The sequence below is a fragment of the Dipteris shenzhenensis genome, chromosome 25, assembly GCF_047967505.1.
Source record: "Dipteris shenzhenensis isolate YYH24624 ecotype China chromosome 25, Dip_SZ_1.0, whole genome shotgun sequence".
NCBI lineage: Eukaryota > Viridiplantae > Streptophyta > Polypodiopsida > Gleicheniales > Dipteridaceae > Dipteris > Dipteris shenzhenensis.
This window is the reverse complement of record NC_141620.1, coordinates 39,687,097-39,703,520: the sequence shown is the minus strand read 5'-3', so window position 1 is coordinate 39,703,520 and position 16,424 is coordinate 39,687,097. Positions and strand designations below refer to the sequence as shown.

Genomic DNA, 16,424 nt, shown 5'->3' with positions numbered 1-16,424 from the left:
CGGCCCTTGGCTAGAGCAGATGAGGGTGGATGGCAGATGCCATTGCTGCATAGATGGAGTGATTGAGACGATTCCTCATTGCGGGCTGCCGGGTAGCATAGAGAGTCTGGTCAACAGCTCTAGTAGGGAGTACCCAATGCATGGAGAGAGACTCACATGGGGGATGATTGCTTGGCTCATAGAGGGCGTGCATGATTTCTCGATTGATCCCACAGTCCCTCTCTTTTGGATTTACAGCCAGACTTTGACTAGGATCGAGGCAATTTCTCCCAGGCGGGTGTGCGCTGCACCCTTGGTAGAGGATAGTGTGTGCGAGGCAGTTGCTAGCATCACCACATGGCATATTTGGGTCGCCCGCTGCAGTTGGGTGATGGGAGGCTAGCCGATCACTCTTGCAACCACTCTAGTCGCCATCTGGTAGGATATCTACACTCTGAGAGCTATATGGGAGCATGGGACTTCGGGGTTTGATTGCCGAAAGGCAGGAGCGCTTCTACAAGGTATGACTTGCAGGCTGCTATTTTTTCATGGAGATAGGTATTTGCTGGTTGTATAGCCCGCGACTGTGGTTGTTAGCCCCTGTTCCAGAGACTCCCTAGGCAGTAGACTGGGGGCTCAGGAAACAGGTTGGCCCTATTCATGTGGCAATTAGTTTTCTTTTTCTTTTCCCATGAGGGGCACCTTCCTTGTTTCTTGCTGATTTGTATGGTGGATATTTTCAAGCATTAATAGAAGTTCCTTTTCTCTGGGAAAAACAAACTAGATACTCTTTGAGAAATATCCATAACCTCCAAAAAAGAGAGAATGTGGATGAAGTATGAACGTTTTGGGCTTACGTATGGGTTTTTCTAATGAACATTCCTGGTTAGTTTTGGACTTATCTATGGGTTTTTCCCTAGTTTGTCCCCTTCTCCAAAATTATGCTTGGGCTACTATGATACCACCAAGATTAACTAGATACTCTTTGAACAACAAAAATCTGCATTTGTACGATTAGATATATTCTAGGGTTACAAAGGTATATTGAGCTTGCGATGTCACCAAGATAGACCAAAACCTGAGAAATAGCCACAACCTCTAGAATAGAGCGATGCTAATGAAGTATGACAGTTCTAGGTTAGTTTCAGCCTTATGTATGATTTTTGTCCTACTTTTTCTCTTAGTCTAAAGTTACGGAATGCACTCTAGTGCTTGGTTGAATGGTTGAATGATTGTAGAAGTTATCCCAAGGGAATGTCCTAGTGCTCATACATTGGCTCTAGTAGGCTCACATTCATTCATCATCTTGACACAATCTTGCCAAACCACTAGCTTCCCTTGTATAATTTTCTGCCTAGTGTGGCTGCAAAGCATTCCTTGACACAACCTGTTCTTACAAAGGGGATTTATCTATTGTGCTCCTTGAATTTTGGCACCTAGAGGAGGGTAACTCTTAAAATACAACGTTTTCACCTTGGATGATGCTTCTGTTTTGGCATTGTTGTCATTGTTCTCACACTGCCTGTGACGTATTAGTATCAACAACTCTATGGCCAAAATTTGGGGACCAATTTGCTAAGAGAAACGCTATAGCTTGTTTTACCTTGTCTTGAAAACATGCAACTTGAGGCTTAGCACTTGGATGGGAATCTGGTTGTCATCATTATTTGCATCTTGACCAACTGGTGTAGTTAGCCACTTTGTCGCCCATCCTAGGCCTTGGCCTCAAGACCTTAGGAACTAGAATAGGATCCCCTGGTCTAGAACATGGCAACTACCCATTTTTAGGGATTGGGAAGACCATGTGTCATCTCCCATTTAACCCATCCTAGGTGTTTTGACCATTAGTACATGGCATTCTTAGGATAGAAATACACTTGAATAGGGATGGGACCACCTTTTCTATTCCCATCCTATTTCTTTCCATGTGATAAGACCGTTAGGTAATTGGTTTCTGCTTGTCTTTGTTTTGCATATGCTTGGTGTTACTCCACTCATACATTTGTTGACTTCTCAGCAAAGCTCTTCCATTCTTTACCATTGTGTCGAGGCTGCCTGAAGAGAGACTTGTAAGCATTATGCATCCACATGGGATCACCCTTGCTGCTTATGTGCTGTCCTTACATTGCAGTCTCCCATGATAATAACCTATGCCTTTGCCTTGAATGCAATTATAGAGGCCCCTAAGTGAGAGAAGGTGTTCCCAATGGTAGTGTACTAAGGAATTAGAGTGTGATATGTCATTATTGGCAAGGGTCTTGCAAAATTCTTGATCTGACTCATGGTCATGGATTTGAGTTGATATGACGAATTGTAACGTAGGATGTATAGTTGGCAAGGAATAGATGTATTGCCTTTGTGATTTTAAACATGGTGTAGCTTTGAATTCTTCCATCTTTACTACTTGCATAGGGCTTCTTTCTAGATCTTTATTTGTTGTTTAGTAAGATTGTACTCGAAGTTCTTTTGTCAGTTATCATACAAGCAACATGCCCAAGCGACCACATGTTTACTTCGTGGGTCCACTAGAAAGTGGGACATCTACATTATTACTACCAATCAAGATCAGGTCCTTTTTCTTTCAAGAGAAAAGAACATTTAATAATAACTCCTTAGTGACATGGATAACTAAGAAATAACAATTGCCCAATGAAGGGTAAAATATAAAAATACAAGGATATCCCCCTCACTGCTCGCTCCATGGGGGGTGAGCTCGTACAAGGGGCTGAACAAATAGCCACTCTAGTGGTTTATAATGCCATATTATACCACTCTTTGTGTAATGAAGCCTGACTCCCATATACTGATAAAAGCCTCCTGTTTCGTATAGTGCGATTTGAGTCTCCTTGGAGTCCATCCCATGTACCTTTGAGAGTATGAATGATATCTAGCCGAATTGCTCACCCGAGTCTCCGAGGCTGATGTGGTTTGCTGCTCTATGGCCTGTTTGCACCTAGCTATCCATATGTATAGGCAATGATGCTCACTATCACCTCCCATCTATGACATTGCCCAGGCGTTCACACCATCTTTGTGAAGTTGAGTATGGATGAAGGTTAACTCCTATCCTACCAATCTAAGGACAAGCTCCCCTAAATGTCCTCAATGCTCATAACCACAATCAGGTTTTATGTCTGTGACATAGGCCGCCATTACCTAGGTCACCACTATCTCATCTGGAATCCCAACAACATAAAGAATAGACATTCTTGTAGTACACAATTCCTTGCTTCTTGAGTGCAGCAATGTACTAAGAGTGCCAGTGGGCAATCCCAAATGCTGTTCCTTTGAGACTCCTTCACAAAACCACATGTGATCATGTAACTAGAAAATGACCTAACCGAAGCCAAGAGCCCACTGCAAGGGCTTTCTGTGCCAACAGCCAAAGGAAGTGGGAAGTCCTTCTTGGCTTGTAACTGTCCTAGAGTCTGCGCAAAAATATTCAAGAAACCTTTGAGAGAATCCCTATTTGTGCCAATGCTCTACTGCGGTTGGCGTGCTATCAATCGTTCAATCTCACTGAATAGCTGGAAAAAGGAATATGGGGGCATCTTGAATGAAAGGTCTCTCCAAAACTACTCTTTTCAATCCCGCTGAAGCCTCTGCAAGGGTCTCCCAAACCTAGAACTTCCAAGCCTTTTCCTTTGCTGCGCATGGATTGGATTAATGTACCACCTCCTCTAATACCGAGCTACTATCTTGACTCTTTGAGGTAGACATCGTCCAAATTCCTCCATTTTGTCCTCTTACCTCCGCATCCTGTCGTCCTAAATGTGAAAGAGGATTTACTTCATGTACTCACCACCAAAAGCAAGATCTCATGCCTTGTACAATACCCAAGCCATGAATGAGCATGTACAACATGTGGCTCCTATATTGCTCTCCAGTCCTCAGGGATTGCACTACCATGGCCTAGGATTCTCTAAATTAGTGAACTATCTGTCTTTGTGCAATGGGGGAAACTTCGTGGTAGAAAATCACTCTCCCACTTCACTGGCCACGGTGCGAGTAAAACCTCCCCATGATTGGTTGAATCTTTGCCCAATCGTGTGTCAAGATGCTGATATGATGATGTTGTTGAAAATGAGAGACTGTTCCTCCTCTCTTCGAATGACATGGGATGCCTATGAAAAAGTGTCTCTTGCACTGCATCCCAAGCTTTGAGAATAGTCGTTGCAAATATAGCCCTCATCCTAGAAAACATCTTGCTCCTAAGGGCCTCCCAACTTTGGCCAGATCTCATAAAGTCTGTAAAGGAGTAGCTCCTTCTAGGGTTTACTTCTAGGCAGCATGCCTCGGATTATGAAATTCGCGAGCAACACTTTGCTTTGACACTCTGGGCTCACTATACTTAGCCCTCCGTTGGGCTATGGTTGAACAATGATGCCCCAAGCCACCTCCCTAGCCAGGCGTCCATCCCCTCTTGACCATATGAAGTTTTTGATGAGTCACTTCACTTGGCCGATGCAAGATTTGGAGATTATATACCACATAGTAGAAAGAAAAATATGGTTGGCACCCCGCTACTCTACTTGCCAAGGATAGCTTGGCCGAGCTTCAATGGACGAGCTTCCTCCAAATGCTCAAAAGTAGTGGTGCCAAGTTGCTCTGACTTGGTGTTGAGCCTTACATGACATCCTAGATATTGCATCGCATTCCCTCAAGGCACCCAAGTAAATGTGCTTCGGTCTGGGTGTGGTGAATCATTGAACCAAATCCCATAGGACTTGTGCAAATTAATCAAAGCTCTCAAAGCGAGGCAAATCATCTCCACGGTTGAAACAAATGCCTTGAAGTTGTTGACCCCTCCAATTAGGTACAGTGCCATATCGTTGGCAAAGTTTTCATCAAGAAGCTTCTCCAAAGCTGCAATGGGCATCTTGATGTCACAAATACCCGTGCCTCTACCTCTCAAAAAACTGCTCATAGCCTTTGCAATAAATAGAAAAAGTAGAGGGATCAAGGGGCGTCGTTGTTGTTGGGAATTGTGTGATCAAGGGCTTGCTCTATGATCATATGTGTGTGTGTGTAGCACACTAAGTGCTATGATGTGTCTAGACTATGACATAAGTGATGATGTAATGCAAAGGCCCCCACATTGGGAGGTGCCTTAGATTTAGGAGTCCCTATGATATAGGGCTGATTGCCTATGATGGTGCCTATGATCTAGGCCACCCTCTCTCTCACTCTATAAAAAGAGAGGATTTCCTCTCAAATCAATGGAACATTTTGCACTTGGTTCCCACACTCTCTTGCATGATGTCCATCTTCTCTCCTACTCCCCAACATGCGGTATCAGATCCTTTCTACCCTCCTTAAGTTTCCACCTCATGCTTCTAGCCTACTCTAGCTCCAAAGTGCCACATCATCACCTTCTTCTTTACTCTCCACCTTCCACATTTTGCCCTCTTTCCATGTAGAGATTGCAGAGCTCAATACTGCACACTTGCTGCACCATTTGCCAAGTCCTTTCCGCTGTAGAACAACCTCTGTAGGACGCACCATTAGCTTGAAGCTTGTCGTGAAATTGCTCGTCTGCTGTGTGTGCCGACACAAATACAGTGCGTTGATTTGTCGTCGTAATTCCGACGAAGTGCTCATCTATCCTCTAATTCCTCTGATACCAAGCTGGGCGACCTCATCGGCAACATGCTGATGAATTTTGGTGGACAATGGTTGCCAGAATAAGGAGAAAGTGACGATTCTTCACCAATTCTAGTCTTTGCTGCCCTGAGAAATGTTGCGTGAAGTTTCGCCATTCCTCTTTACTAGAAGTAGTCCTGAGTAAGAGCTTCATTTCCATGCGAAAAGCCCCTTTAATGCTTCTTCTTTCAGCTCCAATTTTGGCCTCCAGCTTTAGATTGTTCGATTTGGGGGAAACAGTCAAAATTTGGTCAAAGTTTGACCATCCCAGAGGTTTGACTAGTCAAAATTTTTGTTCTATATCTGTTTTAGCTGGCTGCACTAATAGATCTTTGTTTGACTAAGTATTGACTCCGAAATGGACTCCACAAGTGTCATGGTACTTGTCATTTATGGTGATGATGTTTACATTGTCTATGTTTGAGTGCCATTTGCAAAGGGATAGTCATCATTTTGGAGATTGGTGACTTTTGTTAAGAGATACTGGTTGTAAGAGTATAGACACTGCCCTTGAATAATATATCAAGTGGTAAGAGCTACTCAATATCATGTCTTCACAAGGTGAAGGAGTTGCCCAAAGGTACTTACTTGTTCATAGTGACATATATAGAAGATCATCACTTTTTATAGGGTGCTCTACCTTGACCTTGATGTCTAAAAAGATTGTAATTGATGAGTTTGGATGTGATACGATCAAGATGATATGTTGTGGTATAAAGATAAAGCTTGGACACTTCAAGAAGTTTATGGAGAACAAGAAGTTCGCCATCATGAAAAAAGGGATATGGAATGTGGCAAATGGTAAAGAAAAGAAGCCAAGGGAAGTACAATGGATAGTCCAATATGAAAAAGCCCTTGCTATCATAGCATTGGGACTTAGTGACTCATACATTCATTACGTTGATGGGTGTGAGACTTCACATGAAGTTTGGGTGCAACTTGAAAAGGTATTTGGTACACAAGTTTAACTCAAAAGTCTTCTAGATGAAGAGTATAGCAACACTTTTGCATCCAACTTGGTGGATATTGAAGCTTCTCTTTTTGAAGAGGAGAGGAATGGATCCTACTACAACGCGAAGGAAAGTGAAGCATATCTTCAAAAGGGCTATATCAACAACAAAGCCAATATAGTTGAAGAGAGAACTCCATCAGCAAATGAAGTCACAAACTTTGTGGTAGAAGAAAATTTATGTGTTCTGTCTTTTGTAAATCACCTCTAGTCACCATATGATGTAGGCCATGTGATATGTGTTTGCCTCCATGGTACCTCTTGCAGACATGAGAAACTAGGTCCACACAAAGGCCTAAGGTTAATTCTTGTACATGCAAGGGAGATAACCATTTGGAGGGGTTCTATTACATTTTGTAAACCTTGACCCTTGGGCAACTTCTACCATGAGATTCTAGCCATTAATTTATCTTTGACCACCATGAGATGGCTTGTGAAACTATGTGACTAGATGTCCTTGATAGAGCAAGTGGCAAACCCTTGAGGGGGGGTATGTTGGGAATTGTGTGATCAAGGGCTTGCTCTATGATCATATGTGTGTGTGTGTTCAGACAACAGGCATTTCTGGATAAAGGCTGCTCTTCCATGCAATTTTTTAAGAGTTTACACTACAAAAGACAGGCAAATGGTAAATACAGCATGGCAAAATCAGCAGATGCCTTTGTCATGGAAAAAGAGTTTCTCAAGCTGATTCCAAAAAAGAAGCTATGTGATTCACTGGGTGATTGGAGGCCAATCACGCTCATGCCAGTCATTTACAAGATCATTGCCAAAATGGTGGTTTATCGGATTAAAGGTTATTTGCATGATGGGTTGCATCCCTCCCAATATGGCTTTGTTCCACATTGCCATATCACAGATAACATTGCCAATGCTTATATTGGAATTGAATATGCCAAATACATGCGGCAGGATGTTCTACTCTTGCAGGTAGATATTGCAAAAGCCTTTGACACAATTCAATGGGATTTCATCTCGCAAACTATGCGAGCTTTGGGGTTTGGACAAAAAATGCAGCAGGTTATTTACTGGCTTTAAAGAGATAGCAATGCGGCTTGCATTATTTCTGGGGATATCTCTGATGAGTGGATTCTTCGTTGTTCAGTTCGCTAGGGATGCCCTCTCAGTGCTTTACTGTATGCCATTGCTACTCATTCTATGCTGCAATATATTGATCATCTTGTGGCTACAGGATCACTTCATGGCTTGGAATTGGATGCCAATCGTAGCATGGTTGCTCAAGCTTATGCTGATGATTCTTTCTTTACCCCAAAGAATACGCCCATGATCTTGGTGCTTTGATGCAGGCCCTCTCTATTTATGGTTTGGCAGTTGGTCTTCATGTTAATTTTCAGAAGTCTAAGCTGCTCCCTTTGCATTCCAAAGACTGGCATAGTCTATTATGGCCCAGGGATATCATTCCACCCACTCAGTTTGTTCGTCATCTTGGTTACCCTTTGGGGTGGGAACTCACTCGCCGACAACAAACTGATTGGGTTTTGGCTAAGCTTCGGAAAAAGCTTGAGTATTGGAAACTGGCAACCTGGCCTTTGCACGTTCGTCTTCGAATAGTGCAGTCCATCCTTGTGGCATATAATCAATTTTACTTGCCGTTGATCATGTTCACTAAGGCAGATCTTACATCTTTCATGTCTGTCTTTATGGAACTCTTCTGGCGATCCAAACATGGCAGAAAAAGTCTCAGGTTGCTTTCGATGCATCACATTTGTTCTCCCAAGATGCATGGTGGATTGAACATCACGGATATTCATGTGCATATTCTTGCCCACAAGGGGAAAATGTTGCTGCAATTTCTGCAAGGTGATCAGCCTTGGGCCCTTATGATTAGGACTCTGGTCACTCATATCAGTATTTCTGCGTTTGGTCATTGGCAACTCGATCACTGGGATTTCTTTCTTGGCTGCACTGATAACACTTTGCTTGGATTTTCTTTTGTCTCCCGCTTGCTTCTTGACTGGAAGCGTGTTCTTTCTCATTTGGAATGGAATGGACGGCAATCTTTGCTTGGGAATTCTTTGAGAGCTGAAAGCATTCACTGGTCGAAAGTCTTTCAGCCTCCCTTGGCTTTACAGGAACCTCGACGTTCCTACTTTGTCCCGTTTAAAGGCATCACCTCGGTTGCTGATGTTATAGATGATGCTGATATTGTGCTCCCCTTTTCTCTACTAGCAGCCACTATATATGGATTGGGCTCTCATTATCGTCCTTTGTGGCGACAAATTACTTCTCTGCTTTCGCCCTTTGTTCCGATTCCTCCTTTGGAACTCCAGGACCAACTGGAAGATTGGACTTTGACTTCTCCAGGGTCCTCTTCTCGTCCTTTGAGGCTATCTCAGATTACTGTACCTGCATTGTATAAAATCCTTTTGCCTCAACCTTGGGTTTCAGAGAGAGGTGATTCTGTTTGGCGAATGCATCGCCCAGCCAAGTGGGGAAAATATTACAGCAACTTTGGGCCTATAAAGTAGTGCTTCGGTAACAGGTTTTCTTTTGGCGAGTTCTTCTGGGAGTGTTTCCATCTGGACAGCTATTAGCTCATTGACACATTGCTCTTGCACTTTGCCATAGATGTTCTGCTTCTTCGGAGACCGTGCCTCACTTGTTTTGGCATTGTCTGTGCTCTCGTAAGTTTTTTGATCTGCTTCGACAGCACCTGCGAGCGAGATTCCCATTTGTTCCGTTTGGGAAGTTCTTCTGGCTATTTGGGTTTCATCCGTCTAGACCGGAGTTTCATCTTTTCTTCGTTTGGGTTCGCTACTGGGCACTATGGACTTTATGGACATATAGGAATTGTAAAGTCTTTGGTGATCCTACTTTCTCTCTGTTTGGCTTTTTTAGGCATTCTCTGCAGCAATCTTTCTTTGATTGCTTGCAGACCCGCTGCATAGATCATGAGGTCTTCTTAGCATATACTGAAATTATTAGTTGATGTAATTGTAGCACCTTTTTTTGAGGTTGCTATTCATATAATATAATCAATTAAAGATTTCACAAAAAAAAAAAGTGTGTAGCACACTAAGCTATGATGTGTCTAGACTATGACATAAGTGATGATGTAATGCAAAGGCCCCTGCATGGAGAGGTGCCTTAGATTTAGGACTCTCTATGATATAGGACTGATTGGCTATGATGTAGGAGAGGTGCCTATGATCTAGGCCACCCTCTCTCTCACTCTCTAAAAGAGAGGATTTCCTCTCAAATCAATGGAACATTTTGCACTTGGTTCCCACACTCTCTTCCATGATGTCTATTTTCTCTCCCACTCCCCAACACTTGTCTCTTTGATTTGGCTATATGAAATTTGTCCCCTTAGGCTCCCCTTACAAAAACTTGGCTATGTGCTGAGGATTAGAGTGCTAACACCCCCACTATCCATTGCCTTGTGAAGCCCATCCTATCTAGAGTCCTTTCAAGAAACTTCCAATCCGCCCTATCATACTTCTCAAGATCAAGAAGTAAAGCCTTTATATCCTGCTAGAACCGTGCCAACGGTGTGGTCTTCTAAAAAGTAAAGATTTTATTGAAAATTCCACTAAGATGTCTAAGTTGTCTGAATAATGTCTAGTAAGTAAGGGGCAAGACTCTAAGCGGGATGACCCTAGTAGCTACCAATGTAATACTCTTGGGTAGGGGGTATAAAGGTTTCTTCTGACTTTTATGCACTTCTAGCCATTTTGTACACATTCGTTGTTGGAAGTGGAGTCCTCATCACACAATATTGCTCCCTTGTGCCTTAGGTATGCATGTGGATAGCTAAACATTGCTAAATTTATTTTTTCATATTATCGATACTTGTTTCAAGAGTCTCAAGCTACGTTTAAAACCGTTGACATATATGCCCATCACATTGAATGGCAATCACTGAAGCATTGATTTTTGTTTGAGCACCTTGCTCTTTGTCTTGGATTCCAATCTATTACATTATTGCATAAAAGTAATTGAACCCCTCACAATATGCGATAGAAGTATGTAGCACACAATGTATGGTAGATAAATTGTATTTTACACATGAACTAAATACTTTATAATTATGGCTCCTTCACATTCTTCAAAAGGACTTGTAAAATTTCACAAGCATTAATCAATTAGTAAAGCGTTGAATGCAAAAAAACAATAGAGCTATATATGCCTTTATAGTCTATCACATCCACAGTTCACACTTATTGAAGCCACCAAACAACATACAAAATGTACTTTTATTCCAAATCCTCGCCTTTACATAATCCCAGATAAAAACTTCCTCAAGAAGATTCTTCTGATCTGTCAAGCTCATATCAATCCACTCTTCATCATTTACATGCTTATTCACACACATTCAGATTCAAAAGCAACAGATACATGAGCTAGGTGTATTCTGCCCAAGTCTTCGTCCCTGCAAACATCTGCATACAAGATATCTTCGGCCACTAAGATTCTGGAAGCCAGTTCAGGTCTCCTCACTCATCATCTTGTATTTTGATTATTACTGTCCAATGATTGCCTTGGACTAGAGTAAATCACTTCTGCATGTACACCCCTGCCAAAGTGAATTTGCCTTACACTTGTACCAAACTCAAACACTAAATACATCACCAGTCAAACACAAAACTGTATTGCTATTTCAGATTTCACTCCTCTCAGTTCAGCCACTTTTCTTCTGTATGCTTCACTGAAACTTCTCCAGACAGCAGGAACCTACAACTGCTGGAATTCTTCAGCCACCAAATCAGATTAGAAAACCTTCTTTTCCCTCCTGTTCAGAGCATCAACACTTCACACAACAACTCTTCCAGGATGTAGGAACAATACACATGCAAATCAGATCAGAAAATACAACTTCTCTAGCATTTACTCCTCTCCGGAAACTCCCACAAGACTCCTACTAATAAAATGCAGCATCAGCCCACTCTTTCTGGCAAATTCAGGGCCAACTCTTCCTGTTCCTGTGGTTGCCTATGTCCAGACAATGCTTCCAGCCACCAGTATCATTATTCATAAAGTCGCCCTTCCTTAATACACAGTCAGATGGCTTCAGAAGCTGGCAGAACCTCCTTCCCTGGGATCTCCCTGTCTCAAGCTCTTCCAAGAACCAAAATTCAGCAGTAAAACATCATGAAAAGAAGTCGCCTTCCTTTTGGGCATCAACCTGACACAGGAAACTCTCTTTCCTGAATTCGCCCTGCTCAAGACTGCTTCCAATCATCTTGTCTCCCTGCTTGCCTACGACACTCTCCTCACAAGAGCCACATGCCTCCATAGTCGAAACACCCCCCCACACAGTAGTTGTGAGCCCCTGCCATACGTAGTGATTCTTCCAATAAGCACCTCCAGTAGAGCTACGGGCCTCTTTGTCGTCAAAACCGCTACGGGCCTCTTTGTCGTCAAAACCAGCACTCCATTCAAGAAGCTCTCAGCAAAGGCAGTCGTCCACCCTTCCAGCAGAATCCCCTGACTTCCTGCAGCTTCTCTTCTGCTCACAATTCATGCGGAGCTCACGGCCTCTTCCCAGGAGTGGCCCCACACGTTAGCCTCAGCTAATAACCCGTCACCCATCTCATAAGTGAGATTAGTTGGGAGTTCAGGGACCTTGCTGGAAGCGTAGCTATTATGAGGTTTGAGCAGAACATTTTGAGTGAGCATGAATGCTCTACAAGTTGAGAGGTTCAGTGGCTTACCCCATTAAGCCTTTACTTCCCAACAAGCAGTTAAACCGATATCATTATGAACATTCCCTCCCAAAAAATTCACCCTACACCTCCACCGCAAGGAGCTTCCTTAAATCTCTACGGCACGAGCTTAGCATGGATAGGCTTTGGGATCTATGAGCTGGATAGCTGCACTGCTGGGAGATATTGTGCAAGGGCAGAAAAGGTCGCGAGCTGTTAGCAGGTCTTTCTACCTCTTCTGAGCACGAGTTGTGTCTGTGTAGAGAGCTTTGGAGGACTGGGCTTCAGCGACAGAGGAGGAGAACACTTATTTGGATTTTGAAGTAGATAGTTTGGCAAGGGTTGATCTCATTGAGGATGAGATTGATGACTTTAGATGACCCCAAAAACATTTCACTTGACCACACACTGGATACCCTTGCTTTGGAGGTCTGGTACAACCACATTGCATCTCATCATATCCCAAAAGTCTCCGTAAAAGTATCTATCATCTCAAGAAAATATCTACATCAGTGTAGAGTCTTTTATGAGAGTGTCCATAACTCAAAGCCACCACCCACTAGCTATGCACATAGCTATGTGCCTACTCATCAGCATGCAACAAGTAAAAAACATATTTACAATTTTATCCACACATCGTATGTCCACGAAGTTTCTTATTTGATGAAGTTTACAAGAGTTTTGCTGCTCTTGCCTTGGAAAAACTCATAACCATTTTCTGATTTTGATGTGGTGTGTTTTAGCGGTGACCCAGAAGCGGTTGAGGTTCAATACTCGGATTTGAGACATGTGGCTCCATTTGAGTTCTTAAATGACACTGTTATCGACTTCTATATCAAGTATGTGTTTTAAATCCTCTTACCTTTTGTAGCTCTCCTACCAGGATTAAATGTTTGGTCTTGGGAAGTGATTCATCAAGTATTTGCTCTAAATGCCATATTTGTTTTAATACAAGAATAATAGCTGTTTGTCATACTCCATTTATCTCATCATTCATGCTTGTACATTTATCTAGCACAATGGTTCATAAATGGCCTCTGTAGTAGTTCCATTGTGAGGTTATAGTTTGGTGATTCACGCCTGAAAGTGCAACGATGAATTTGTCTATGCATGTTGTGTCGATGAATTTATCTATGTACGCGTGTTAATTTACGATCAGTTGTTTTGTGTATGCTAGTGTCTTCTTGACATGGTCTATGATATGCTTGTTTTCATGACAATGCTCATATATATATATATAGGAAGCATTTTTTTTCAAACTTATGTATGCATCCACGTTCTTACATGAGAATGAATGTTTCATCAATACTTCTTATGTAGGTTGCACTTTATTGCCACGAGGGTTTCACTTTATTGCCATGAATTCTTTTTGCAACCTCGTATGGTGGTACATAAGATTGAAGATGGAAGCATGAAAAGGCTAAGAGGTGGCTGAAAATGCCAAAACAAACTAGAGGGGAGCTTAGAGAAGACATGGCTTTGTTCCATTTTCTAAGGAAGTGTTAGCTTTTAGAGCCTCACAACCGGAACATGCATGCAAGAAGAAATCTTAGTGCTGCATAAAATAACACTCAACCTCACATAAAATGACAAAGGAGAAAAAGAACTTCTCATGGAATAAACTCACACAAAGTTCTATTAAACCTTATTGGTGACAAGCTATCTGATGCACGATCAGAGGATACACTAGCAAACACGACTCAAACTATAGATGCTGCCATAGCCATTTCCTCAGATCGACCGACCTTGTTGGAGCTCACAAAATTATGGCTTCATCCCATGAACACAAAGAAGAACTCACCTACGGATCACGCAATCTTCACTCTCCGTTCTGTCCGTTCTCTCCGTTGATCAGCCCTCTGTCTGTCCGTTGTTCACGCTCAACCCTCCGTCCATCATTCAGCTATTTGCACAATTTTCTTTCTCCCCCATCGCTCCTTGCTAGCCATCGCTCTCCCTACGCTCTCCCGCTAGCCGTCGCTCTCTCTACACTCTCCCGCTAGCCATGCTCCCCTATGCTCTCCCGCTGGCCTACGCTCTCCTACTCTCTCGCTAGTCTCTCTACATGCAGCCTACGCCTCTCCCTACACGCCTACGCCTACACCTCGTTGGTACGCAAGAAGAAACTTGACTTTGTGCGCCGAAATGAGGAGGAGCTACTCAACATTCTATTCAGTAATAACTCTAAGGACTTTTGGCGGAGATTTCTAGAGGGATGGTCCCCCTCACCACTCGCTGACACTGAGGTGTGGTTTGATTATGCACGCACACTCTATGATATCCCAAGTCAGCCAATCCCTAACCTATCACACATGCCACGCTCATTGCATATGGGATTAACCTCCTAGCCCCGATCTTAGCAAAGCTATTCAATGAAGCTGTTTGCTTGGGGTTTCCATGCACCTGGACCATTAACACTATCTCACCCATTCACAAGACAGGGGATCCCATGAGCCCGGAGAACTACATGACCATTATGATTGGACATGTCATGTCTAAGATTTATGCATTAGTACTTGATTATGAGGTCAGCGGATTTGCGGAGTGTCGAGGACTTACAACAGTAGGACATGCTAGTTTCAGGCGGGATCATGGGACCATGGATCACATCCTCGCGCTCAGATGTATCATCAAGGAGGTGAGGGCACGGAAGCAGAGGGTTTATTATTGCTTTGTGGATTTCCGCAAGGCATTTGATACGGTTTCGAGAGCCCGTCTCATATGACGTCTACAGGATTTGGATTACGACCAGGAGATCATTTGGGCTGTCATGGCACTTTATGAGTGAGTTTCAGGCAGAGTTCGGACAAGATCTGGATGGACAGACGAGATCATGAGCACTATCGGGATCGAACAAGGGTATCCATTATCACCTATCTTGTTTGGACTCTATATTGATGAGCTCGAGATAGTGATGCAGACACAGGGGGGGTGATCTAAATACTGCTTTACGCAGATGACGTGGCTCTCTTGTCTTTCTTAGCAGAGGGGCTCCAGAGACACCTTGACGCACTACAATCCTTTTGTGAGTCTCATGATTTGAAGGTCAACCTGGGTAAAACCAAGTTTATGATCTTTAATACGTCTTGAACCGTCATGCGCCAGGAGCAGTTCGCATTTAAGGGGTTCCTTGTTGAGGTAGTTTCATCATACACTTATCTTGGGGTCGTCTTTTCAAGACCCATCTTCACTATGAGACCCACGATGCATGCACGTATGAGCAGAGGATATGCTTCATTGGCTAGACTAGAGAGGTAGTGCCTCCGCTCTCACTTTCAGGATCCACGGATCAAAGGGTTGCTTTTTGACTCCTTAGTCCGCCTAGCAGGGATGTATGGTAGTCCATGCTAGGAGCCAAACTTGTCGGATACAGAGTGGGTTAGGGTGGAGTGGCTACAGGTTCTCATGTTGCCACGGATGATCCGTGGTAAGCCATCCGTTCCTTACTAGATCATTCGGGCGGAGTTTGGGTAACCCCTATTACAGCTAGATGTTGCATTTCACATCATCACATACCTGTACCGAGTCACGGAGTATGGGGATTACACCTCCGGGTGTAGCAAGATACCATGGCTAGCACTGTCCTCTTCTATGGCACTTGCAACAGGGGGAGACCAGAGCTGTTGGTATGCACGTATAGAGAGATGGTTTGAGGGGCTAGGGCTCCACATGGACAGACTATCTCCATTTCAGTACAACATGGATGATCCTTTCTCTCCCCTTCTATCACACGAGGTCAACCAAGTTATCCTTGAGGATCTACTACAGCTACACACATTCCGGACTTGGTTGGGCTCGAGTGATCTTCTAGTGAAGCTGGGCTTCTACAGAGATCACTTCTTACATATCACAGTGGAGGGTTTCATTGATCCACAAAGATACACGCAGATTCACCTTTCCCACTCACTGAGGATCTCTCTTGGGCAGTTCCGGGTCTCTTCACACAAACTTCGTATCGAAAGCGGCAGAGCAGAGCGGTTACCCAAGGAGAGGCGCATATGCACACTGTGTGACATGCAGGAGGTTGAGACGGAGGAGCATTTGATCTTCAGGTGTCTTGTTTACTAAGAGATCCGAGGACGTTTCTACTGCCTCTTCAGAGATAGTTATGGGGTTTTGGTCTGTCT

At 43.3% G+C, this 16,424-nt stretch overlaps 1 protein-coding gene across 1 annotated transcript in view; it reads left to right on the top strand.

Annotated features, from left to right (window-relative positions):
* LOC147885880 (uncharacterized) overlaps positions 1 to 16,424 on the top strand; it is a 93,985-nt gene that overhangs the window by 60,737 nt on the left and 16,824 nt on the right. The window contains exon 8 of the mRNA XM_087396763.1: positions 13,041 to 13,136. Within this exon, the coding sequence (XP_087252889.1) occupies positions 13,041 to 13,136 (96 nt within the window). The remainder of the gene's footprint in view (positions 1 to 13,040; positions 13,137 to 16,424) is intronic.